The sequence below is a fragment of the Urocampus carinirostris genome, chromosome 3, assembly GCF_059441175.1.
Source record: "Urocampus carinirostris isolate Australia breed hairy pipefish chromosome 3, RoL_Ucar_1.0, whole genome shotgun sequence".
Lineage (NCBI taxonomy): Eukaryota > Metazoa > Chordata > Actinopteri > Syngnathiformes > Syngnathidae > Urocampus > Urocampus carinirostris.
Genome location: NC_142351.1, coordinates 21408626 through 21432961, shown reverse-complemented (window position 1 = coordinate 21432961; position 24336 = coordinate 21408626). Strand labels below are relative to the sequence as shown.

Genomic DNA, 24336 nt, shown 5'->3' with positions numbered 1-24336 from the left:
AATTTCGAGGAAATTCTTGCTTCGCTGTTCGGTCCAAAAATCGGAGTTCAAACGCCGGTAATGCGTGAGTGCGTACGCTAGGGTGCGATGCTGAGCGGCGTACGGGTGTAGATCGCTTTTTGTGACCAACTGTTATTGCGCGCGGACGTGCTTCGTTTTGCTTTCGCTTTAAATATAGGTGTACGAAGTGTTTTAGCCCCTAATTATGCCTCCGAAGAAAGTCAGTGCAAGCAGCAAAGTTGCTACAGGTAAAAAAACAAAAGTAGTGCGTACAACTATTGCATTTAAGAAAGAAATAATAGCAAAATATGAAGGAGGTGTGCGAGTGTCTGATCTTGCCTGCGCCTTCTGCTGACCACCACAAAGGTAAGAAATCCTATTCAAAATTAATTTTCTTTATCCTTTTTTTTATTTTTACACGTTCATGTTAGCGTAATCTTTCGTACGGAAGATTCCGATAACGCGAATGTACGATTAGCCTGGGTTAGCTTGATGTTTACGTTAAACATTCAAGGTAAACATTCAGGGTGTTGAAACGGAGCCCCCTTTCCAATGAACAGCTCACCACTTGTTGTGGAGACCCGGGTGCTAAATGACTTGTAGACGACCTGATTATTTTATTTTTACACGTTCGTTTTAGCGTAATCTTTCGTACGGAAGATTATGATAACGCGAACGTACGATTAGCCTGGGTTAGCTTTATGTTTACGTTAAACAGTCAAGGTAAACATTCAGTGTGTTGGAACGGATTAAAACGATTTACATTATTGTTAATGGGAAAAATGATTTCGGTGATCGAACAGGGAACGGATTATGGTCGAGAACCGAGGTTCCACTGTATAGGCAACAAAAAGAGTGCAATAAAACACAGCATGCATTGATAGGAATAAAATAACAACCTTTTGAAAATGTTAATTTAATACAATCAAATTGATACAGTTTAAGTTTGATCGCAGTTATTTTGATCTTTTTACCTTTCTGGCTTGGGACACTGCCCCTTTAAAAGGCAGAACTTTTTCCAACACAGGGGACAGCGGAGGAAGTGGAAAACAAGGTGAGGAGGGATGCACCAAAGTTTTGCATTTCAGCTAAATTCTTCAGGCCGAAGTCAAGCTTGAGAGCTACGACTTTACGTCACGGTGTATAACTTTGCTGGGTTCAAGGTGACACCCTGTATCCTGTGTTTTTAGAACACAGTACCTGTGACCAATACCTGTCACTTACCATTTGTAAACTAACACTAGCTGATCTTCCCTTTCGTCTCATAGCTACTCGGCTAGTTGAAATATAATATTTATTCCATACATTTTTAAAGCATCGGAAAACATTAAAAATGTTTGTGACCATATTCAAACTAAAATAAACTTTTCTCCCTCATCTTTTTCAATTAGTAAACATTTTTGGAAACGTGCTAGGAAGCCAGTCGGTAGCTAAAGAGCCGTATACGGCTCCAGAGACGCGGCGTGCTAACCCCCCGGGCTAGGAGATATGGAATAAAGACATGAATATGGCTCCTCGGGACCAGGGTTTCCAACCGCTGCCCTAAATGTAGCCACACACAAACCCAAACCAAAGGCATTGATTGTTTTTTCTGGATTTTGGTTATTTTACAATGTTGTTTATTTTTCAGGAAAAAAAGGAACTATATTACATGTAGTACCATATGTGAGGAATACAAACTAGAAATGTGTTGGGTTCCTGCAAGGGGGCAGGGCCACAACATCACGCCCACTCCAGACAGCTGAGGCTTGGAATTATTAAAGACACAAAGGGGAAGAAAGGTTTCACAACATGAAAGAACTGGACAAAATCATGACAGGCTGCAATACCTTCGCGCGGTCTTCAGCCGATGACCTCGTCTTTTTTGTCAACGGGAGAAAGGTAAAAATGTCACTTATCAAACTTAAATATTAATTTCGATTATTTAAATGATTCAAGAAAATTCATGATAATAGTAGAGTAAAAAATGTATTGTAAGAATTGTGGAGGATTTGCTTTCCCAAGATGTTTTTTTAAAATGTTTCTTCTGGAACTTTGGCAACTTTTGGTATTCTTACTTTGTGAATACTGATGACGGGTAATGTTTAAAGAGCAGGCAACAGACAAACAGGCCTTCAGCTGTTAATAAATAACTGATCACCTTCTGAGCTGTTTCATACGTTAAACACGCTTTATGCTGATTCATCAAGTGCATAATGTACAAAGCGGAAGTGTAAGCATTTTATTTACGGGTTGTTGTCTAGGTTGTGGAGACAGATGCCGATCCTGAAATGACCTTGCTCACCTATCTGAGGAGGAAGCGTATGTAACATGCACAAACACTATCAGGAGCCGTGAAAGCAATGATTGTTCCCGTTGATCGTATAGACATTGTATTACACAGTCAAGTTTATACAGCACCAGGCAGCTCATGTGTTTTATGGATTTGGTCAAGTAATGTTCATTGATCGCTTGAAGTCACTTTTAGCAAATTTGATGGTGGTGGTAAAATGCTCCTGCTAAAGTCTAAGTCAAAGTCAGCTTTATTGTCAATTCTGCAGCATAAATAGAGAATTGAAATTGTGTTTCTCTCAGACCTCAGTGTCTAGAAGATAACACTATGCTAGGACACACTACACTAAGACACGCATGTAGACAATACGACACATAAATAGACGGTGCACGCACAAGTCATAAAATGCATAATGGTAACAAAAAAATCAGAGTTGTATTTTCTCATTTCCTATTCCACCAAGTAACATTATTCATTGAAATACGGTAAAAAACTTGGTCAGCAACATATTTGACTCGGTCTTCCCTTTATAGAAATGAATGAATTTAAATTCAACAATAATGTTTACAAACAGTATTGTTTACATCGGCAAAATAGATGCAGTTTTATGATATAGTTTTAAATGTTGTAAGCAGTGTCTGAAATAAGGTCTTCCCGGACGTCCGGGGCGTGCATATTTTACGTCGGGCGTACAACTTGCACAACATCTCTGCCCGGGTGGCCGACAACTTTTTCAAGAAAGAAAAAAAAAAAAATCGTTCTTTTTTTATTTTTTTCAAATCAACAGTTGCTTTATTCTGATTTCGAAACCTTCGTTCGGTTTGGAAATTTCGGTTCGTTTGGCAATTTGCATACTCTGCAGCCAATGAGAAGCCTGCGTCAAATAACTTCGTGCTTCCGGACTTTCCTGAGCGTTATATGGTTGTGCATTTGCATATCATTTTCCAAAATAGACACACAGAGAATACAAGAAAAATGGATAAGTGGTTAGGAATCAAGCCCCGGAAAAAAGATTCAAAAGAAGCTAACAAAATGTATGACGCTACAAAACGTAAACGTACATTAAGAGCATTATGGAAAGAGGAGTTCACGTGGCTTGTAGCAGACAACGCAACGCAAACATTGCATGAATGAAAATGAGTAAATACAGGTACATACTGATGGCAGATGGAAAACAGCGATGTCATATACATGCAATGAATGTTATAAGTAGATTTATAATAAACTTAATTTTAAAGTGTTGCTCTGTTATATATTCTGCTTATCAATCCTTAATACTTTGCAACAATGTTTTTTTTTTTTTTGCGATTAGTCGTCTTATTGTATTTCAATTGTGAAAAATGGGGCAGGCAACTTGATGGCTGGGCAGGCAACTTTTTAGAGTTGTCTGCCCTGGTGTCCGGTAATTTTTTGTCATGAGTTTCAGACACTGTTGTAAGTTTTAGGATAAGAATGGGATTTGGGCAGACAGGAGCTTTGATAACCCCGAAAACTTGTAAAATGTGCAAGGCCTGTTCAAATAGATAAAAGAACAGAATAACGAAAATTGGGTAAAATTGATTAAAAAATGATCAAAGTTGCCCTTTTTCTATCTTTCAGTTTTTATTTTAAATAAGGTCAAAAGTTTGGACACACAAACACACTGCAAAAAAAGAAAAAACAATTCTGGCTTCAATGGCACATTTTGCAAATTTTAGGTAAGGTTTTTTTCCTTTGTAAGATGTTTATCTTATTTGTTTTTTTATGCAGAATAAGTAAAAATCTATCTGAAATATAAAAACAAAAAGTGCACATTAAAAAAAAGACAATTATTTATAAAAATATAAATTTCAATCGGCACGTCACATGTAGTTCTAAATGGAGCGATGTTCTGCTGATTTTTACAGCAAAAATAAAATGTGCCTTTGGATAACGCGCTGCTTTTTTTATTGTCTGTGGGATTGATAAATCACACACATCACACAACCTAAAGCAGTTGTTGCTTTTTAACCTTCATGCATTGTCTAGCCGTGTGTTCTTATGGATGTTTTTCTTCAGTGGGGCTACCAGGGACCAAGCTTGGTTGCGCTGAGGGCGGCTGTGGTGCGTGCACAGTGATGCTGTCCAAATACCAACCTCTCACACAAAATGTGCTGTATCCTTCTGGGACACCCGATGATCATGTGTCCTCGTGTGACATCTAGCAGCAAGCTTATTTCAAGCTGTAACATTGTAAAACAGACACATAAGGCCGAAGTTTTGATCCCAGCAAAAAGTAGTCTTTGTGCTTGGTAAACTCATGGTCTGGATCGATTAGCAAATCAGAGTAATGGATACAATTGTTTTTTGGATCAGCAAAAGAAAAAGGCAGGAAATATATACTCAAGTCTTCCATATATTGCAAAAGATACTTGAGGATCTATCAAATCTTCTTGGACTGGAAAAATGTGAATACATTGAAAACATATAGCTCAGTTTCATGTTTGCTACCGTAGTGACGTCATTAGATACAAAAAGCACATGTACACAGCCTGTTCTTAATCAAATGGCCATCCACGTATTGCTTTACACAAGACGTCAAGTCAAGTCATGTTTTTTGTGTCGCCTAAATCACAAGGAGTTTCAAAGGGCTGCACAGAGCACACACTGTTGCAAACTACAGACTATTATTTCATCATCCACTGATCTAAAACCTACATGATAGCAAAGAAAAACTCAAAACCTTCAGCATAAGGAAAATGAAGAAACTTTGAGAAGGGACCGCACATGAGAAAATCTCCCGTCCTGGATGACCAGGCTCCAGTGGATGTTGCACTAACAAACAATACAATTCAAAATAAAATGTAAAATAATTAAAGTATGATATAAAATCAAAAATAAAATAAAGAGGGTGACCAGCTTGCGAAGACGAATTTAACAAACATATGTCGGCCTGGAGAAGGATGGGTGCCACCAGGCTGTACTTGCCCAGGACACAACACATGAAATGTTACCCCTACGACCCTAGTGCTTAAGGGATCCAACTAAAACACCAAGAAATGAAGGTAAACAAGTTTTCAACTCGGATGCTTTGCCAGATTTAAATGAGCAGAGCAAAGACAAGGGTTCTGACTATTCAAGGACCACAGTGAAGATATCATATTTCTGCAACAAAGATAAGCTAAGTGTCTCGCTTCCACGCGGCGGAAGCGCCTCAATAGTTACATTTTGTGAAACTGTTACATCAAAGTCAACACAGAGCATGATATATTCTTTTAAACAACTTCAAGAGAAAATTCTCTAGTCTGTCGTGTTGAAATGATCGGTTATCATCACAGCTATTAACTCAGCCCCAACTTTTGTCTTTTCCTGCTCATTAACGTTCATAAGCATTTTTAACTCCTGTCAACAAAACACAGGCGGTATGCCGCTGAAATGTGTGAACATGGATCCGCTAACCACAAAACAAAAGGAAGTAACACTTTCAAATGAAAATAAACAGGATATTTCTAAATAGTGTAGCATCCGTTCACCATGATAACTTGTGCGTGAGTTGCACATTCGCACTATACGTCGCATTATTTTCTTGAAGCGATTCACGGATCACGTCTGTTTTGAACCGTAAACATTGATCCGAATGGATCACGGATCATTGATAATATATTGCACTACTAGACCATGGGTGGAGTTATAGTTGGTCCGTTTCTGTATTTTTCAGAGTTGACATTTAGGTCTGTGCTTTTGTGGGAGAGAACACAGTAGGTTTCTGGCCAATTAAAGCAGCTCACATATCCATCCATTATCTGCACCGCTTATCCTCAGTAGGGTCGCGGGGGTGCTGGAGCCCATCCAAGCTATCTTCGGGCAGTGGGCAGGGGACACCCTAAACTGGTTGCTAGACAGTCGCAGGGCACACAGAGATAGACAACTCACTTGCTCATTCATACCTGGGGACAATTTGGACCGGCCAATTAACCTAACATGCATGTTTTTGGAATGTGGGAGGAAACCGGAGTGGAGGAAACAGTACTCCCTGTGAGTGAGGCCAGTAAACAGTAGACAACGACACAAAAACTCTATAATATTCAACACTGTTGGCAATGACTAGTCAGACGGTATATTGTTCAGGTTTCGGTTGAGGTGGATCACCTTTTCGGACAGCACATAGACCGGTACTTAGAGAAACTGAGGATAGCAGGGCTAGTTACTGATACCATACCTTCTTTCTTCTGACATATTAAAGAATCCAAACAAATCGTCCAGTCTGCCTGACTTCAGTCCACACCATTTTTAGCATTATATTGTAAATGGAGTATCCCCATACTCCGGTGCTGATCTAAAAGCTTAAAAAAGTATTGATGCTTACCAGTTATTCATAGCTGGTTGGGTTACCGGCATGCGTTGCTGCGCTGACAGGGTAGGTACCTCATAATGGCAAAGGTAAGGCACAAACGTTAGCTGTGTATGCTAATATTTTTTATCCAGGGTGCCATCAAATCTCAAATCGATTGTAACCAAAAGTTGCTCAAATTGCTTATGGTTTATGGTCATTAGCATAAATTTGAGGTTTTTATTGTTTTGTTTTTTAGCTATAGTAGCACTAGCTAACTTATTGGTAGCTACATTGAATATCTTTGACGTGACTTGTACCTATTAACAAAAAATTGCTTGGAAAAACATAAAACGTACCTGGTGAATAACGCTCACTTCAAATCCTGGAGTACTTCGAGGGCTGCCAGTCCCTTGATTGCAGATATCCAACGCCGTCTTCTGTCTTCATCAAAAGGGATAATGCAACAAGACCTGATGTGCAAAAAGGCATTGGGCAATTTTGGAACGCCCATAAACATGTAGCAAAGTAACTTGCATGCCTACTCTAAACTAGACTTGTTTTGTTATAAAAATTTAAGATGCATCCAATGTTTGTTCTTTCTTTGAATCCTTATCGCTGATCAGTCATTATTCAGTCAATGCTTGCCTGGCCCCGATCTGTTCCTTGCATTTGGTTGCTGTGACCACAGTAGAAGGAATTGGAAGTGTTGCCAGGAAGCTGCATCCAGTACAGGTACAGGATCCCAAACCGTCTTATCATATTGCAAAAGATTCAATGTTTTTTTTTTGTGCTAGTATTCCCCATGACACAGTGCATATTGAATTATTAGTCCCCATTAGTACAATTCAATGCAATAGGTTCTCAAATGTGGATATGTGAGAATACAGGAATTAAGAAAGATATTAAATGAACATAAAAAGTAGTAATTATATTAAAATAATTCGAAAGTAATTGTTAAGTTATGTAATAATTCACGGAAATACATAATACATAAAATGAAGGCTATACATTTATATATTATATATTTTGAAGTTTAAGTCCGAAATGTATTTTCTCAAACAAATATTCACTATGATTATAACTATTTTTCAATCTTTTCTCTAGTAGAAGAATGAAATCTGCTAACATATAACAGTAAATAATATTTTTTCACTTATTTGTTGCACTCAAATACATCAAATCATTCTTGAAATGAGTGTTCTTATTATTTTCAATATGATCAAACTCTTGGAAAAAGCTTTTTTTTCCAAATGAAATTGGAAAAATAACATTTAAAGCAAGCAAAAGTATTTGCCAAAAGTATACCATTTTTTTTACTTATTTATTAATTTCTTAGTTTCCCTTAGCTTAGTCTTACTAGACTTTCTATTGTGTTGAAATGTTTTAATTGGATTTAAAAATAAAATGAAAATAATTTACGAATTGTTTAATCTAAAGTAAACATGTTTCTAAATTATTGATTTTATATCCAATAACAAAAAAGCTTTGCTCGTGTTAGGGTTACTTCCCTGAAAAAATATTAGGAGTAAATATAAGGAGTAGGTCACTAATAACTCACTGTGCCATTAGAATTACAAGGGGAAATTTGGAACAATTATACCCTACTAGTGACTTTTATCCTTAATAATGTATGACATTTCAGCTTACCCAGTTCATAGCCAGAGGTGGGTAGAGTAGCCAAAAGTTTTACTCAAGTACTGTTACTTCAGAATAATATTACTCAAGTAGAAGTAAAAGTAGTCTTCCAAATACTTACTTGAGTAAAAGTAAAAAAGTACTTGGTGGGAAAATTACTCAAGTACTGAGTAACTGTAGCAACGCTATATTTATTTTTATATTTTTTTAAACAGCCAATCAGATCATCAAATGAACAAAGTCCATCCAATCAACAAAAAAATACATGTAATTTTAAAGTAGATTTAATAAGTCAACGTAATATATATATATATATATATATATATATATATATATATATATATATATATACATAGTAATAAATAGCAAATAAAACCAGAGTAAAGTTGACATTTGAAATTAGGAAACTTACTGCTACGTTTCCCCAAGTTCGATGTTGAATTCTTGAATGCAGAAATCTCAGTTTGTTTAAACAAAGGAGACATTGTATATTGTAGCCTGTGTTTGGCACCCTATATAAGGGGAACATGCTTTTGATGTGAGGCCAGGGGTGCTCCTCCTCTTCTGTGCCTAATAGTTGGTACCGCTCAGCGACATTTTGGATCTGTTTCATCTGTGAACAAATTCCCCACGCTAAAGTTGAATATGGTCACGTGACGGGGCTGCTACGTTTGATTGGTTAAACATGGTAGAGCCTGCCGGTGGTCTCTGTCATTATAATGACAGACGCATACTTCCGTGGAGGGGAATTATTAAGTAACGAAGTAACGACTTCAATCTTGCCTGATGCAGCGGAGTTAAAGTATTTTTTCATTTTACTCACAAGTAATAGTATAGGGATTTAAAAATACTCCTAGAAGTACAAGATTTCCCAAAACTCACTCAAGTACCTAAATGTAACGGAGTAAATGTACCGGTATTCCCTTATGACCCACCTCTGGTCATAGCAACATGTTATTAGTGAGGCTAAAACAGGTACTACCTAATTCACAATTGTATTTTGTTGTATTCCATAACACCACCCAGAATTGTACATTGTTTAGTATTGTTGTAAGCAGTAAACTCATGTGCAATACTTAACTCATAAAATTGTAGATATGGAGGGCAGTAATAAATATTCTACAACTGCGACAGTGCATTCATGCATACATGTGTTGGCATACACATCTTATCATTCCTTTATTTCACAACAACTGATTTAATTTATGGTTAAAACGACACTTAAACAATCAAAACAGTCTGCAAGATGTACGGAAGGAAGACTTCTGATGAAAGTGTTATGAAGTCAAAACCAAAAGTCCCTTCAGACAGAGTGAAGAATAAAGATACAAATTTATTGTGCTGTTTTCAGGAGCGGATCGCAAAGGCTCATGGTTCACAGTGCGGGTTCTGCACTCCTGGTATCGTCATGTCCATGTACACCCTACTGAGAAACAACCCCATCCCCAGGATGGCTGATGTGGAGGAGGCCTTCCAAGGTAAACAAAGCCTCAAACTTAGTCAGGGCAAATGTAGCTTTTAGGTAAGCATGCTGGCATCAAATTTAGTGCCAGTTACTTCTGTGACCTGGACTCTTGGACTTAAATCTCTTAATGCTACAGATCTTATCTCTTGGGCATTTTGACATAGTCTGCTATCTCTTAATTGTATTTAACTACAGTCCTTATAATACTGGCAAGTAGGAAAAATCACTCAGACTTTTAGCAAATTTGATTAAATTGATGGCACTATTTTACATAAACAGTAAAATGGATAGCATGCTTATGTTAGGTAGCGGGTTAGCCGTTTTTAATTTGTTTGATTGTACAACCTAACCAAACATTTAAAGAATAAGGCAGTAAAATGTCTTAGACAACAATCGGGGCTTTGTACAGATTTATGATGAAGTCAATTAGGTTACTGGTTCTCAACTGGTTTGACTTCAGGACCCACTATTCCACCCTAATGACTAGCTTCCACCCAAATCAAAAAAATAATTTCCACTTCTCAATTCTATCAAACGAAAGGATTGTGCATTTTAAAGCAGATATAGTAGAATATACTGTTAGTACCTTTTCCCCTTAAAAAACAGCAAATGACCCGCAAAACCAAAACCGAGTTCAAGTAAGGTAAAATGGCATATAAACCTACCTCACATACATGCAACCTCCTAAAACTGCTTTAAATTAGCCATTTAATATACCAAAGCTAAAATTCTAACATTTTTAAACCATTTATTGTACCTTTCAGCAGAGCTTCAATGGTACATCATTTTCGTATTTCGCAATGGTTTCTTTCTTTGACTCGACCGTTGTTTTCACTGTTTTCCCCTTTGCCTTTTCTTATCACTATCTTTCTTAGAACCTATAATTAGGGGGCAGAAAAATGAATTAAAACAGCAACAATCACAATAAAATATTATACACCTGAAAATATTCTATGAGACAGTAGTGGCAAGCGCCCTCTTCTACGCGGCAGCGTGTTGGGGAGGCAGCGTCAAGAAGAAGGATGCCTCTCGTCTCAATAAACTGGCTAGGAAAGCGAGCTCTGTTGTGGGCAAAGAGCTGGACAGCCTAACAACAGTAGCTGAGAGACAGGCACTGAAAAAGCTGAGGTCAATCATGGACAATCCATCGCATCCGCTTCACAGCATTATCTCCGGACAGAAGAGCAGTTTCAGTGACAGACTGCTGTCACTGTCTTGTACTACGGACAGACTGAAGAGATCTTTTCTTCCTCATGCCATGAGGCTCTTTAACTCCACCCGGCAGAGTAAAGGCCCACATTAAACCACACCACCTACATTGGATATTACCGAATCTTACTGCATTATGTGTTCTGTGTAGCACTATTTAGTTACTCTATATAACATGCTAAAGTGGGCATTTGCACGTCACACTGGGTATTTGTATATTGTATTCTTTTGGCTTTATTATTGTATTGTTCTCAGCTCAGGGATGCTGCTGGAAATGTGAATTTCCCTTAGGGGATGAATAAAGTATCTATCTATCTATCTATCTATCTATCTATCTATCTATCTATCTATCTATCTATCTATCTATCTATCTATCTATCTAATAAAACGTGATGTAGTCCCCCTGTCAAACGTGCCGATTGACTGAGTAAGAAGATGCGATCGAACAGGGTATTATCGCTATCTACTGTTATGGAGTGTAGTTGACCCTTCATAGTTAACTCAAGTCATGTCTATTTGTATAGCCATCAATCACAAGAAGTCTCAAAGGGCTGCACAGACCACAGACTATAACAGACTACAGATTATCATTACAGCATCCCCTGATCTAAAACCTACATGAGGACAAGGAAAAACTCAAAACCTTAGGTAATCCCCCTTCCAGGATGACCAGACTGCAATTGATGTTGCAAAGGCATCATCTAACTTGCGTTCTTCCCCTTATTTGTCAACCATTTAGAAAGCACACTTGTGAAACCTTATATAGCTAATATAGATACATATTGTCACGAAACGGAACGGGAAGCAGGAAGTAGGAACTCATTTGCATAGACGGCCTCACACTTTAATTGAGAAAGAAAATTTGTCCAAAACACAAACGGACCAGACCAAAAACCAAAATGGGTCAAACCCAGGCAAAACTACAAACTAGGCATTTCCAGAATCAAACAGAACTTGCAGGAATCTCTTAGAATGTTACACCGAAGTGCAACAAAGTCCAACAAGCACAACAAGTATAACCAAGCATAAACAAGTCTTCAACAACGATCTGGCAAAGCACAGTTCAAAAGAGCGCGTTTAAGTACCCACAGGAGTAATCAGAAAACGCGAGTCAGCCGGTGTCAAGGGGTGGTGCCAGCTGGACGCCATGGCAACCGTCCAGAACTGGACACATATAACATGTGTTGCATTCATTATGAGGCTTATTTAAGGCTTTTATCATTTTTTTGCGACCCCAGACAATTTTTGTGTTTTTTTTTTTTTTGTGGTCCATGTAGACGTATTGTACAAGAGGTATATCGGATTTTATTATAAACTGTTATTTTCAATGCAAACTACAAGTTCAAAGTAATGGCAGGAACTTTAAGTGAAAGAACAAAGTTCAGCCTGATATCAAGAAAACACGAGACCAGGGTGCAAGCAGTCAACTGAAGTTGTGGTTTCCTGTTGACCTATCCAATGCCTCAAAAATATATTTGTTGCACTAAAATGAATAAAATCATCCTTGAAATGAGTGTTATTATTATTTTCAATATGATCAAACTCTTTGGAAATATAACATTTAATTAACGCAAAAGTATTTGCCAAAAGAATACAATTTTTTGACTTATTTATTTACGACCCACCTCTGGTCATGGCAACGTGTCATTCGTGAGGCTAAAACAGTTACTACCTAATTCACAATTGTATTTTGCTGTATTCTATGACACTACCAAAAAACGAACTGAAACTGGGAATTGGCTAATGATACAAAAATGTGCGAACAGATGGCAGGCAAAAAGCAGAAGTTGAGGTTTCCTGTTGACCTATACAACGCCTCAAAAAAGGTTTAAGAATCTTGCTTCAAAATGTCAAAGACAGACTAGTGCTAAAATTGTCCGATTAAAAACTTGTATTCCGGTGGTCTCAAGAATATATTCTGGAGAATATATTCCACTTTATCTCCAGCCTCTTAATCTACCAACATTCTTCTCACCTGAAATTTAACAAACATGTGAAGGACAAGATCAGAATCCACAATCCCTTTTCATCCAATATGGGTCTTTCAACATTTTGGGTTGCCGACCCACGGTTTAGAGTGTGTCGGGTCAGTAAGTTTGTGTTAGAGAGCAACACAAGGCCGACATCTCAAGCCCAGGACACGCTGAGTGTTGTTTTTGTTTTGTATGTCGGCATGTGAGGGACACAATGTTTCAATTTGACGCAGACGTAAGTCACAGATGCCATCAAGGCGATCGTAATTCAACTCTAGCTCAAATTTGAATGTAATCTTAGTTGAAAATGATTATATTTGCCAAGGAATACCCAGTGTTAACCGATCCCGACCCATTAGTTGGAAACACTGAATTAAATTATTTGAAAGAAATTGTCTTGTGTATTTTTCATAGACGCCACAAAATGCTTTTTCACCAGTCAAGGTCGACGTGACATTTTCTTATTTTATTGTTTCATACTTTTAATAGGTGTAACAAGCCAGCATCCGCTTACAGAAAAAAGGAAATGAGAATTACATGGTTCCAGGACCAAATATAGATCATGGTAATAAAATAATAATAATGATAAGTCAAGAACATCACGATTTGCCAATCGTTTAGGAGACTCCCAAGTTATTCAATTTACTTTACATTGTTTTCAGTGGTTGAAATTTACACATTTTCAGGAAATCTTTGTCGCTGCACGGGATATCGGCCCATCCTGGAGGCCTACAAGACCTTCACTGTGGTGAGAAACACTCCTACTTCACTGGTTTGGGAGGAAATTGAGATTAGACATCACTTTTGAAAAGCGGCTATCTTGGCCACTCATAAAAACACTGGAAAAAAAACAATTCTTGTTCCACATGCTGATTTTTGTCTTTTGAGCTCATGTCATGCATTATTCATTTTCTTCTTTTCCCTGTTATATTAGCAAATCAGATCATCTGATATTGCAGATGCATATGACTTTTGGGTTTCTGAAGGATATGTTTCTAATTGAGTTGAAGACAATAAATTAAACAGGAAAACACACATCAGACACATACAAACCAAGGTTTTTAAAAGCATTTCAATAATTAATAAAGCCAAATTCCTTTTAAACTATAATGCATTGTGTTTATTACATTGTTCTCTAGTTCTGCCATACTTAACATATTGTGCAGAAGTCTGGGGCAATAATTACAAAAGTTCACTACAGCCCCTTTTTATCCTCCAAAAACGTGCAATTAGAACCATACACAGAGTAGGATATCGGGATCATACTATTGTTTTATTCCTGCAGTCCAAATTATTAAAATTAGATGATTTAGTATTTTTTTTTACTTCACAACTGCTATTATTCACTTGGAAAGAGAGGTTATAACTTAAGGGGCTGTAGTAAATTCAAAATCCCAAAGGTGAGAACCATCAAGAAAAGTATGTGTGTGTCTGGGTGTGGGGTCAAACTTCGGAACAATTTACAAGAAGAGATCGATGTCCAACTATTCACGTGTTCAAATATAAATACAAAACAACATTACTGGCAGAATACAGGGATGAAGAAAACGGCGTATGATTGATATTACAGATTGGAAATACTGTACTGCGTTTACAACTATAGTTAACCTTGTTGCTATTGTGACTATTATTATATCATAACTGTTATTATTGCTATTTTTATTATCATTTGTGTCACAATGATATTTAGTGACGATTAGCATTGTAACGTTAATAAATTGCTACTACGATGATTAGTGTATAAAATATGTGACTATTGTTATTATTATACTTATTGAAATCTGACCTATGTAATATGTAACCGTGAGATTTTGTTATATTTAAACACTAAAGAGGAACTATCTGTAAAATGTTATTAACAGGGAAGATTAAGAGGTAGGGAAAATAAATGTCTGCTTCTTACTACCCCTTTTCGAACATGTTATGTTAACATTATTTTGCTGTTGATTCATTTTTTTGTCCTGTTTTTATTTTTATAATGTTCGGAATAAAGTTTTTATTAATTCATTCATTTTAACGTTTTCCCTAAGGTTATTGTAAAATAGATAAAATTAGCTCGTTTTTCTGCGGGAATATGTAATTACTTGTAAAACATAATTACTTAACCTGTTTTACAACATCTTTTCTAAACTTTCTAATAACATATAGCTTTAACTCGAGTTAAAATGCCAGAGTTTATTTTTGTCCATTCCAGTCAACCTTGTTATTGTCCTTCCTAGGAAGGGGGCTGCTGTGGTGGAAAGGGCCAGAAAAACGGCTGCTGTATGACTAACGGCAAAGGGGAGGTGGAGGACGTGGAGGTGAGCGTGTCAAACTATTGAAACGAACGTATCGCAAGTTTTAGTAACAGCACAATGCTTTTATAGACTTCTTCGAAGCTTTTCAATGCTTCTGAGTTTGCACCACTTGACCCCACGCAGGAAGTCATCTTCCCACCGGAGCTGATGGTGAGAAAGTGAACACAATTTGGTTGTTTTTGTGCTTATGTTATCATACAGAAAAATGAGTGCCAGGGATGGCCAGGTACAGATTCTATATATCTGTATCAGTTTCCATACCAACCCTTTTGAAGGTATCAGTACTCGCAAAGGTGGGGAATACCAGTAACATCTGATCTCTAGTGGCACTAGAAATTAGACGAATAATACATTTCCATTCATTTAGAGCAGAATTTGGAACATTTTTACTCACTGCCGCCACCTACCCGCTTGTAACATTATTGCAGCCTCTGTCAAGCTTCTTATGTTGCTCGTACAAGTACAGAATGTGCATTTCTTGGACGCACTCGAATGAACTTTTTGCTGATTTCACCATATTTTTGCGATACTAACAAATATCCATCCATCCGATATCTGCACCGCTTGTCCTCAATAGGGTCGCGGGGGTGCTGGAGCCGATCCCAGCTATCTTCGGGCAGTGGGCAGGGGACGCCCTGAAGTGGTTGCCAGCTACTCGCAGGGCACACAGGGACAGACAACTAACTCGCTGATTCATTCCTAGGGACAATTTCAACCAGCCAATTAACCTGACATGCATGCTTTTGGAATGTGGGAGGAAACCGGAGTGCCCAGAGGAAACACACGCAAGCACGGCGAAAACATGCAAACTCTTTACAGGGGGATTTGATCCCATGATCTCAGAACTGTGCCGCCGACGTGCTAACCACTCAGCCGCCATGCCGGCCTACTAACAAATAGAAACAAATAAAAACGTGGGGATGTGCACAAAGTTAATGTCTTCACCCTACCACCGTTCCTCACTCTCTCTATCTAATTTGTTACGCCCTGAACAGCTTTTCTTAAAGTAAGATAAAAGCGGATGGGCGCTTTGGAAAAAAAACAGCACAAGAATTCTTTGAACTCAGTTGGGCTTTGTTAACACCTACTTAATAAAGAAAATATTCTCCTTTTAAAGAACACCGCAATTGATGCACCCCACCTATAAATAAATAATAAAGGGGCCCTGCTCCATGCGAGCTACTCGAGATACGAAGGATTTTGGATACGGGATATGGGAACAAATTCATCTCCTATGTCAAGTTCTTACCGTATATTGGGATTTAAAGGTCATCCTTTAAATACTAGTCAATATTTTGCAAAGGGGATGTCATTTTGGAATTTGGAAATATGGAATCATTGACAACCTAATAGTTGAGTATCTGTACATGACTGAAAGAAGTGTTTTGGAAACTCCCTCAATAAAAATTGTTGCTTTCATCTTACCCATGTAGTCCCTGAGCAAAAGTCAGAAGCCTCGCTCCCTACAATTTTGCAACAACAGGGCAGTGTGGTTGCAGCCTGCCGACTTAAATGAATTCCTCAATCTGAAATGGAAACATCCGGATGCCCGAGTGGTGGTGGGAAACACTGAAGTGGGTAAGTGTTTATTCTCATGAATTTATTCACACTTCCTCAAAGTTTTACCTACTTGGTTACACTGGGCCTGTGTGTCCTCATGTATACAGGTATAGAAGTTAAATTCAAGAACATGGCATATCCAGTAATTCTGGCGCCAGCCTTCATTCCGGAACTCCAAAGAGTGACGCACTCTGATGAAGGTGACTACGGAACTGACTCAAACCCAAAATGAAAGAATAATCAACTGTTTTTAATCTTTTTGGGTTATGCACGCAGGTATTGTGTTTGGCGCGGCATGCACTCTCACCCAAGTAGGTGATGTCCTCAAACAGGCTGTGGAAGAGCTCCCTTCTCACCGGACACGGGTCTTTCTTGCAGTCCTTGAGCAGTTGCGGTGGTTTGCGGGTCAGCAGATTCGCAATGTCGCAGTGAGCATGGGCAGCCGTGGATTTTACAAAAAATCAGGCGGGATTTTCTCAGGATTAACCATATGTGTTTCAGGCTATTGGTGGGAATATCATGACTGCCAGCCCCATATCAGACCTAAATCCCGTATTTATGGCGGCCAACTGCAAACTGACATTGGTGGACAAAGGTATGTATTGCAAAAATATGATGAAATAATTAAAAAGATTATTTTTCTTTAGTCGACAGAATATTCTTTTCCTTTCGTAAGAATTATGTGTTTTATTTAAAAGCCGAATTTGATTTTGAAAAAATATCGTAAAAGGAGAAAAATAAAGTACAGAAAAACAAAACAGAATTATGTTTGTTTACAATGTATTCATCGTCATTTTTTTAGTAAATACAAAAGAGAAAATACACACGTAGTATGCATCATACTGTATGTACTCAATGACAAGTTATCTGATAGGGCAGGTAGGATACTTTGAAATAGAGGAGCATTCAATGTGAATGATTATGTTATTGTGTTATGATTTTGCGTGGGTTTCCTCCGGGCACTCCGGTTTCCTCCCACATTCCAAAAACATGCATTTCAGGTGAATTGTCCGGTCCAAATTGTCCCTAGGTGTGACTGAGCGAGTGAGTTGTACAGGACTGTCTCTGATCATTAGAATATTGTGATAAAGTTCTTTATTTTCTGTAATGCAATTAAAAAACAAAAATGTCATACATTCTGGATTCATTACACATAGACTGAACTATTTCAAGCCTTTTATTATCTTAATATTGCTGAATTTGGCTTACAGCTTAAGAAAACTCAAAAATCCTATCTCAAAATATTAGAATATCATAAAAAAGTATACAAGTAGGCTATTCAACTAATCACCTGAATCATCTAATTAACTCGAAACACCTTGCGAGGGTTTCCTGAGCCTTAAAAACACTCAGCTTGGTTCAGTAAACTAAATCACAAGTATGGGGAAGACTGCTGATCTGACTGCTGTCCAGAGGACCATCATTGATACCCTCCATCAGGAGGGTTGTTAGGTTCACGTTTCCAACATTTATAATAAAACGCTCTGCAATATAGGACAAAGAGAATCGGTTCTTTATAATTAGTTACTTTATTAATCATCATATTGAGAGCCCCGGAGATCGAGCTGTTACGAATCTCCGCCTCGCTTGCTCGCTAGCTGGGTTCTGAAGAAATCTCCGAATCTCCTTCTTTTTATTATGTTTTTTGCCCTGTAATACATGAGTCTCTTTACTGAGGGGCGGGGATTCTATCTAACAAAGGAGACTGTATTCTAACTTTTGCTACGTAGAGTTAATCAGTCTTCTTTGGAAAGCCTGGTTTCCTTTTGTTTTGGGAGAGACTTCATTTCCTTCTTCTCACGGCTCTTTGGTGAAAAACAATCTTGAGTTATGGCATGAAGAGGTCATTCCAGGTCAGGCTACATCCGTTGGTATGTGAGAACAAAACACAGTGCATGAAGAGGTCATTCCAGGTCAGGGTACATCTGTTAGTATGTGAGAACAAAACACAGTCTGTATATCAAAACACAACTCATGGCCTTGGAAAGTAATTTACAGGCTGAGAACTCTTCAAAATGGCTGAGAACACATATAACATTTTAAATATCAACTGTAGGATAAATATAATTATACAATCCTAACATTTCCCTCCTGTTTATCCAACTGGTGATATTAATACTTCATTCAACTGTCACTTTGCGTTAAGATTTTCAACAGAGAAATCATGAATAAAACAACAGAGGTTGCCGTCATAATCACCAGGATCCGAGTAAAAATCAGGAAAAATGCAGAGACAGGCAATCATCATCAACATTTGTGTCATTACTATTTTCACCATGTCATTTTTATGGTTAAGACAGCTGTATATGCGTTAAAATGAGCATTCTACCTGTAGATCTGCAATTCCTCCTAATACTTCCAGAGTTGTGGACAATCTTCACTGGTTTGAGATGACTGCAAACTATAATTACAGCCCCCTTTGTAGCCAGACTTCCTCTGAAAGTTTGTTGAGGAACTACAGCTCTACAGCAAGTACCACAATGCTATTACAATGACGCAAATGAGAACGGTTACGGCGTATGCTAAGATAGAAATAGTTATTTTAGTCGTATTTAATTACTTTCTTACAATGTGTCAAATGAACCCATATGCTTCGTTCTGCAATCTTTACTGCTGTGCCTGTGGTTAACAACACCTGGTAGGGCTCTTCCCACTTAGGTGAATGCCAGTTTTTCTTCTTTCTGCTTTTTATCAAGACCCAATCTCCTGGTTCAACTAACTGGCTTTCCTATTCTTTCGGGAGAATAGATTAGGACATCATTGGCGGCTTTGATGCCGTTTTTCATGAGCATGGCCACCGTTAGGCACCCCGACGCCTCCTGGCGTGATGATGTGTTGCTTGTAGATGAGGTGACACCATCCAGTTGTCCACATTGGACTGCACCTCTTTTCGGATGTGGCAAGCTAACTTCTTCCATGAGATAGCAGCCTCCCCAGAGTCCTGACCGCTGCCCTTGGGAAGAAAAGTTAAGTTTGAAGCTCCCTGGGCTGACAGAAGTCCGTCATCTGTTCAGCAGGGGTCACCATCTCCTGTATGGATGAGAAAAGCTAAAGAAAAGTTAAGTTTGACGCTCCCTGGGCTGACAGAACTCCGTCATCTGATCAGCAGGGAAAGCTATAGAGGAAAAAAAGAACAGACTTAAAAATATATATTTTTTTAATACTTTATTCTATGCCTTCTTTCCCCCCTGTTGAGACTTTCATGGCTCAAAACAAATTAAAAAACAAAACAATAAATTCATTTATAGATTTGTATATTTTCTTAAGTTGTCTTTATATTTATTATACGTGAAAATCAAAATCCCCACTATAAGTTGCCCTATCAATTTTGAGCATTCTATCCCAAAACTCCAACTCGAAGATAAACAATTTATTTTTTAAATTGTTAGTTCTAAATCTCAAATTTTGCTTTTTCACTAAATTCAGTCACTGAATCAGTTTAACCATTATCCTTGTCAGAATCGTTTACCCTGATTTGAGTGATTGAGTGTTTTCTCTTCTGCAGATTGATCATATTCGAAAAAAAAAAAAATTGTATGCACTTTTTAATTGCATTTTCTTTTGGTTTTCAATGCGTTATCTTGCTGCTGGCCATTCCCCTCGAGGCAGATGACCAGGATAGATTGTTAAATTATCAATTTAGCAAAAAGAATCGTTCTTATTGTTATGATTCACTCTTTGTTTTGCCTTTTGTAAAAATCATAACCTATATATTATCTTTTCAGTAAGTAAATTTGTTCAAAATAACAGTATTTTGCAAAGAAAGCAGGTAATTCACGCTCAAAGTGAATGATTTTGCCAAAAATCAAAAATACTATCCAAAAATGTTCTCAATGTGGCTGATAATCTAATGGTGAATGGTTATTTTAATTGATTTTTCTAAATCAATTTGACAAACATTATAATTTTGTTATATTACAACATTTCTTTTGTGTAATATTTTTTCTATCCGTCCAAATTTCGTAATTTGAATCTCAAAAAAGTTATATGGAGAGCTTATTCAGAAGACAATTTTTCATCAATTGCGGATAAAACTAGGTTTTAACTTTTATTTTACTGAATGTCTCAAAACTTCCCCCCTGAGTTAAAACCTAAGTTCACTATCTATGAATACGAGTGAAATAAGACAGCATTTATAAATTTGCAAGATTAATTAAACAATCCTCCTCAGTACATTTACACTTTGTATTAACAAGACTCTATATAACTTCAAGCAGACGTATTCTTGAATGTTGTTGTCTTTCAGTCTTTGATTTGCTTATTCCACATTACATTCACCATTTAAATGTTGCTTTTGGCCCATCAAAAATACTTTTTCAAAAATGTGTCCATGTCAAACACAAAATGACTTTATTGACTTTTCTGTCAATTCCACTGGCAACGACTGCAGGAATCTCCTGTTAGCTGTCTGAAAAGCAGCTGGGATGTGCCCCATCACCCCCTTGATTTCGTTGTTGATGAGCGCAGCTGGGATGTGCTCCAACACTCCCTTGGCCTCGCTGTTGATAAGCGGCGCAGATAATGGATGACTGATGTCTTTGTCTCTTTCAGCAAATCTCTGTCCATGACTTCTTTTTTACATGTCCTTTGGAGAGTGCACCGACTTTCAAAAAGAAAGGAAAGAGTCTTTTTGTGGAATTCACTGGCACTTAAGAGTCCCGTTAATTTATGTGCTTTTCGTACTGGGATTTTTAGTAAATTAACCGGATTATTCAAATTTTTCTCAATTTAACTACTAGTAGACATTATCTTAGTTTAATTAATTTCTATCCATTTATTTCCCATGCAATTATTTTTAAATTAGCATGATATGTCTCGAAATCAACTAATCCGTTATTTTCATTTCTTATGAATCTCTTGTTCAATCTATTTCTCATTGTCTTCTAAAAATTCTCTTCCATAGAAACCGTTCCCTTTTTAACTTAACCAAACCATAAGTCAGTATTTGTTACACATTTGTTTATCACTTGTCAATCGTAACACTCATTCTAAAAAAATTCAGTGTGTAATCAATTGTCCTTCCAATTGTCCTTTGGGCTAAACTTGTCAAAATTCCAAACCCTCACACTAAACATCTAAATTTTGAAAAGATCAACAAAAAATTCTCAAAAAATGCCAAATCGAACTCATGTCATAACTTTTCTTATTTTATTTTCTTCTCTCTGTAATCATAATCAATCTTTTGTTATTGATTCAATATAGAGCAATACATACCCGTCACTTATGAACCATCTTGTTAAGTGTATTTATTTTGTTTATTCATTATCTTTTATTCTGCGCAACAATCTTTGCTTCTACGCACCAGTCTTTGTTCTATGCAGCCCTTCGAGATCCCTTGTGATCAAGGCTATACAGATCAACATGATCTGGTCCGACTATTAATACTTTTCTTTTCCTTTGTTTAAAGGAAACATTTCATTCATTGACTGAAATAGCTTCAGCTACGTTATTAATGATTTCTAATCTTGAATTTTCTTTTCTGTGTTAGTTTGTCGTCATTTTCAAACTTCTTTCAAAATTTTGATTATTTTATTGAGAGTAATGTATTATTTAATACGAGAACAACTAAGGAAACAATCTTTTTACGTATTACGCCTCTTTTGAATTTGTCCATTTACGAACGAGAAGATTGACACTAAAATTATGGACCGTTTTTAGTCATCTTCATTGCTTCAATCGCCCTTGCTTTATTAGGAGCAAAACTACACGTCTTAAAGTTATTACCCTTTGCTATTCGCATTTTCAACGAAAAATGATTAGTTGTTCACTCAAATATTCTTTCTTTTTATACTATTCTGTATAATTATCTTGTATTATACACTCAGTGTTTTCATTTTCCCACTTACCTGTCCTAGACGCATCATTTATGCTGGGTACGCAACCTTTTTTTTTTCCTTTAAATTTTCATTATCATTTAGTTTACTCTTTAACAAAGATTTAACGCATTACAAACCTTATTGTTATTTTGAATTTGCTGTACGAGTTTTTTTTTTATTTTCCTGCACGCCGATCTTCACTAATGAGATCTCGTCGCTTCGAGATTACGTCATTGTTGTTGGTAATTCTTGTCGAGCGAAGGTCAGTCTTTTTATTAGACAAACGGCTTTTTTTCCTTGTTCAATTCATCAAAGAGAGCTTGCTTTCAAACGGCTCATTTGCTTTGATGATTGATATCACGAATTATGTTGTACTAAGATGTTAAAGAAAAGTACAGTAAGTAGAAAAATGGAAAAAGACAAGCCTGTTATTCGCAATTACCATCAACAAATGCAGAAAATAAATTAATAATTCGATGATCAAAACTGAATGAATACGCAGATATCTACTATTTTGCTTGTTTGTTTGTTTGTACATGATTCAAATTGAATCTTTTCTTCCGGCGCCGTCACGAATGGCAGCCACTCCAGCAGCTCCCGTGTTATTTTCGATTGTTCTCGATTGTTCTCAGCTCAGGGATGCTGCTGGAAATGTGAATTTCCCTTCGGGGATGAACAAAGTATCTATCTATCTATCTATCTATATTTGTCACCGATTTATAAGTTCGATCTTTGTATCACTAAATTTCAGGGGTTCTGCCAAGATCTAGAAATCTTTTAGCAAGCTAGTACACGGAATTCAAAATTCCTATCATATTATCATTATTGATAGTTCAGTTTAAAAAAATCATATATACCAGGGTGTCCCCTGCCCACTGCCCGACGACCGCTGGGATGGGCTCCAGCACCCCCGCGACCCTACTGAGGATAAGCGGTGCAGCTGCTGAGATGAGATGAGATATATATTATATATGTGTGTGCAGCACGGTGGCGCAGTGGCCAGCACGTGTGCGGCATTACTAAGGACCTGGGAACAGGTGTGTGTGTTCCAAGCCAGCCTGCATGCTCTCATTGTTACGGTTTACTTACCTCTTTCAAAAAACATGCATTTCAAGTGGACTGACTGGTCCAAATTGTCCCTATGTGTGAATGAGCTAGTGAATTGTCTATCTTTGTGTGCCCTGCAATTGGCTTGCAACCAGTTCAGGGTGTCCTCCAATCGCTGCTCGATGATCGCTGTGATGGATTCCAACAAGATGAGATCTACTTATCATAGTTATGGTTCATACCGGCCGAATATGAACACAAAACTTTTCTGGTTCTCACCTGTAACGCCTTTATTGTTGACATATTCCTTTAATATCATAAAAATTGGTGTTTCACTTACCATCGTTCATCCCATTCAAATATCTTCATCATCGTTAGTAATGCTACTTTTTTTCCTCACCGTTCCTCCATTTTCTCCTCAGCGGATTGTTGAGTCCAAATGAGACAAGAACCAAAATTCTGGAACTCAAAAACATCGTTAGAGCAACACTTTTGCTGTAAAATCAAACGTTTCCTTCCTTTGCAGTGTTTTCACGATAGTTCACTAATATATATATATATATATATATATATATATATATATATATATATATATATATATATATATATATATATATATATATATATATATATATATATATATATATATTTTTTTTTTTTTAGTCTATAATATTTCTCATTATGGCAACAAAATAGTGTAGTTTTTGTATCACTACAGTATTTTTGTAGTCAAATTTATTATTGTAATACTTTGCAATTCTCTCATTTCTT

The 24336-nt window shown here is 37.2% G+C and overlaps 1 protein-coding gene across 1 annotated transcript in view; it reads left to right on the top strand.

The window, feature by feature from the left end:
* Window positions 1-1771: 1771 nt before the first annotated feature.
* Window positions 1772-24336, top strand: part of xdh (xanthine dehydrogenase) — a 42521-nt gene continuing 19956 nt past the window's right edge. Inside the window, exons 1-12 of the mRNA XM_088331008.1 lie at window positions 1772-1881; window positions 2244-2301; window positions 4310-4406; window positions 7187-7295; window positions 9550-9676; window positions 13532-13593; window positions 15065-15145; window positions 15212-15292; window positions 16576-16720; window positions 16810-16902; window positions 16979-17130; window positions 17204-17297. Coding sequence (XP_088187134.1) covers window positions 1792-1881; window positions 2244-2301; window positions 4310-4406; window positions 7187-7295; window positions 9550-9676; window positions 13532-13593; window positions 15065-15145; window positions 15212-15292; window positions 16576-16720; window positions 16810-16902; window positions 16979-17130; window positions 17204-17297 — 1189 coding nt within the window. The 5' untranslated portion in view covers window positions 1772-1791. The remainder of the gene's footprint in view (window positions 1882-2243; window positions 2302-4309; window positions 4407-7186; window positions 7296-9549; window positions 9677-13531; window positions 13594-15064; window positions 15146-15211; window positions 15293-16575; window positions 16721-16809; window positions 16903-16978; window positions 17131-17203; window positions 17298-24336) is intronic.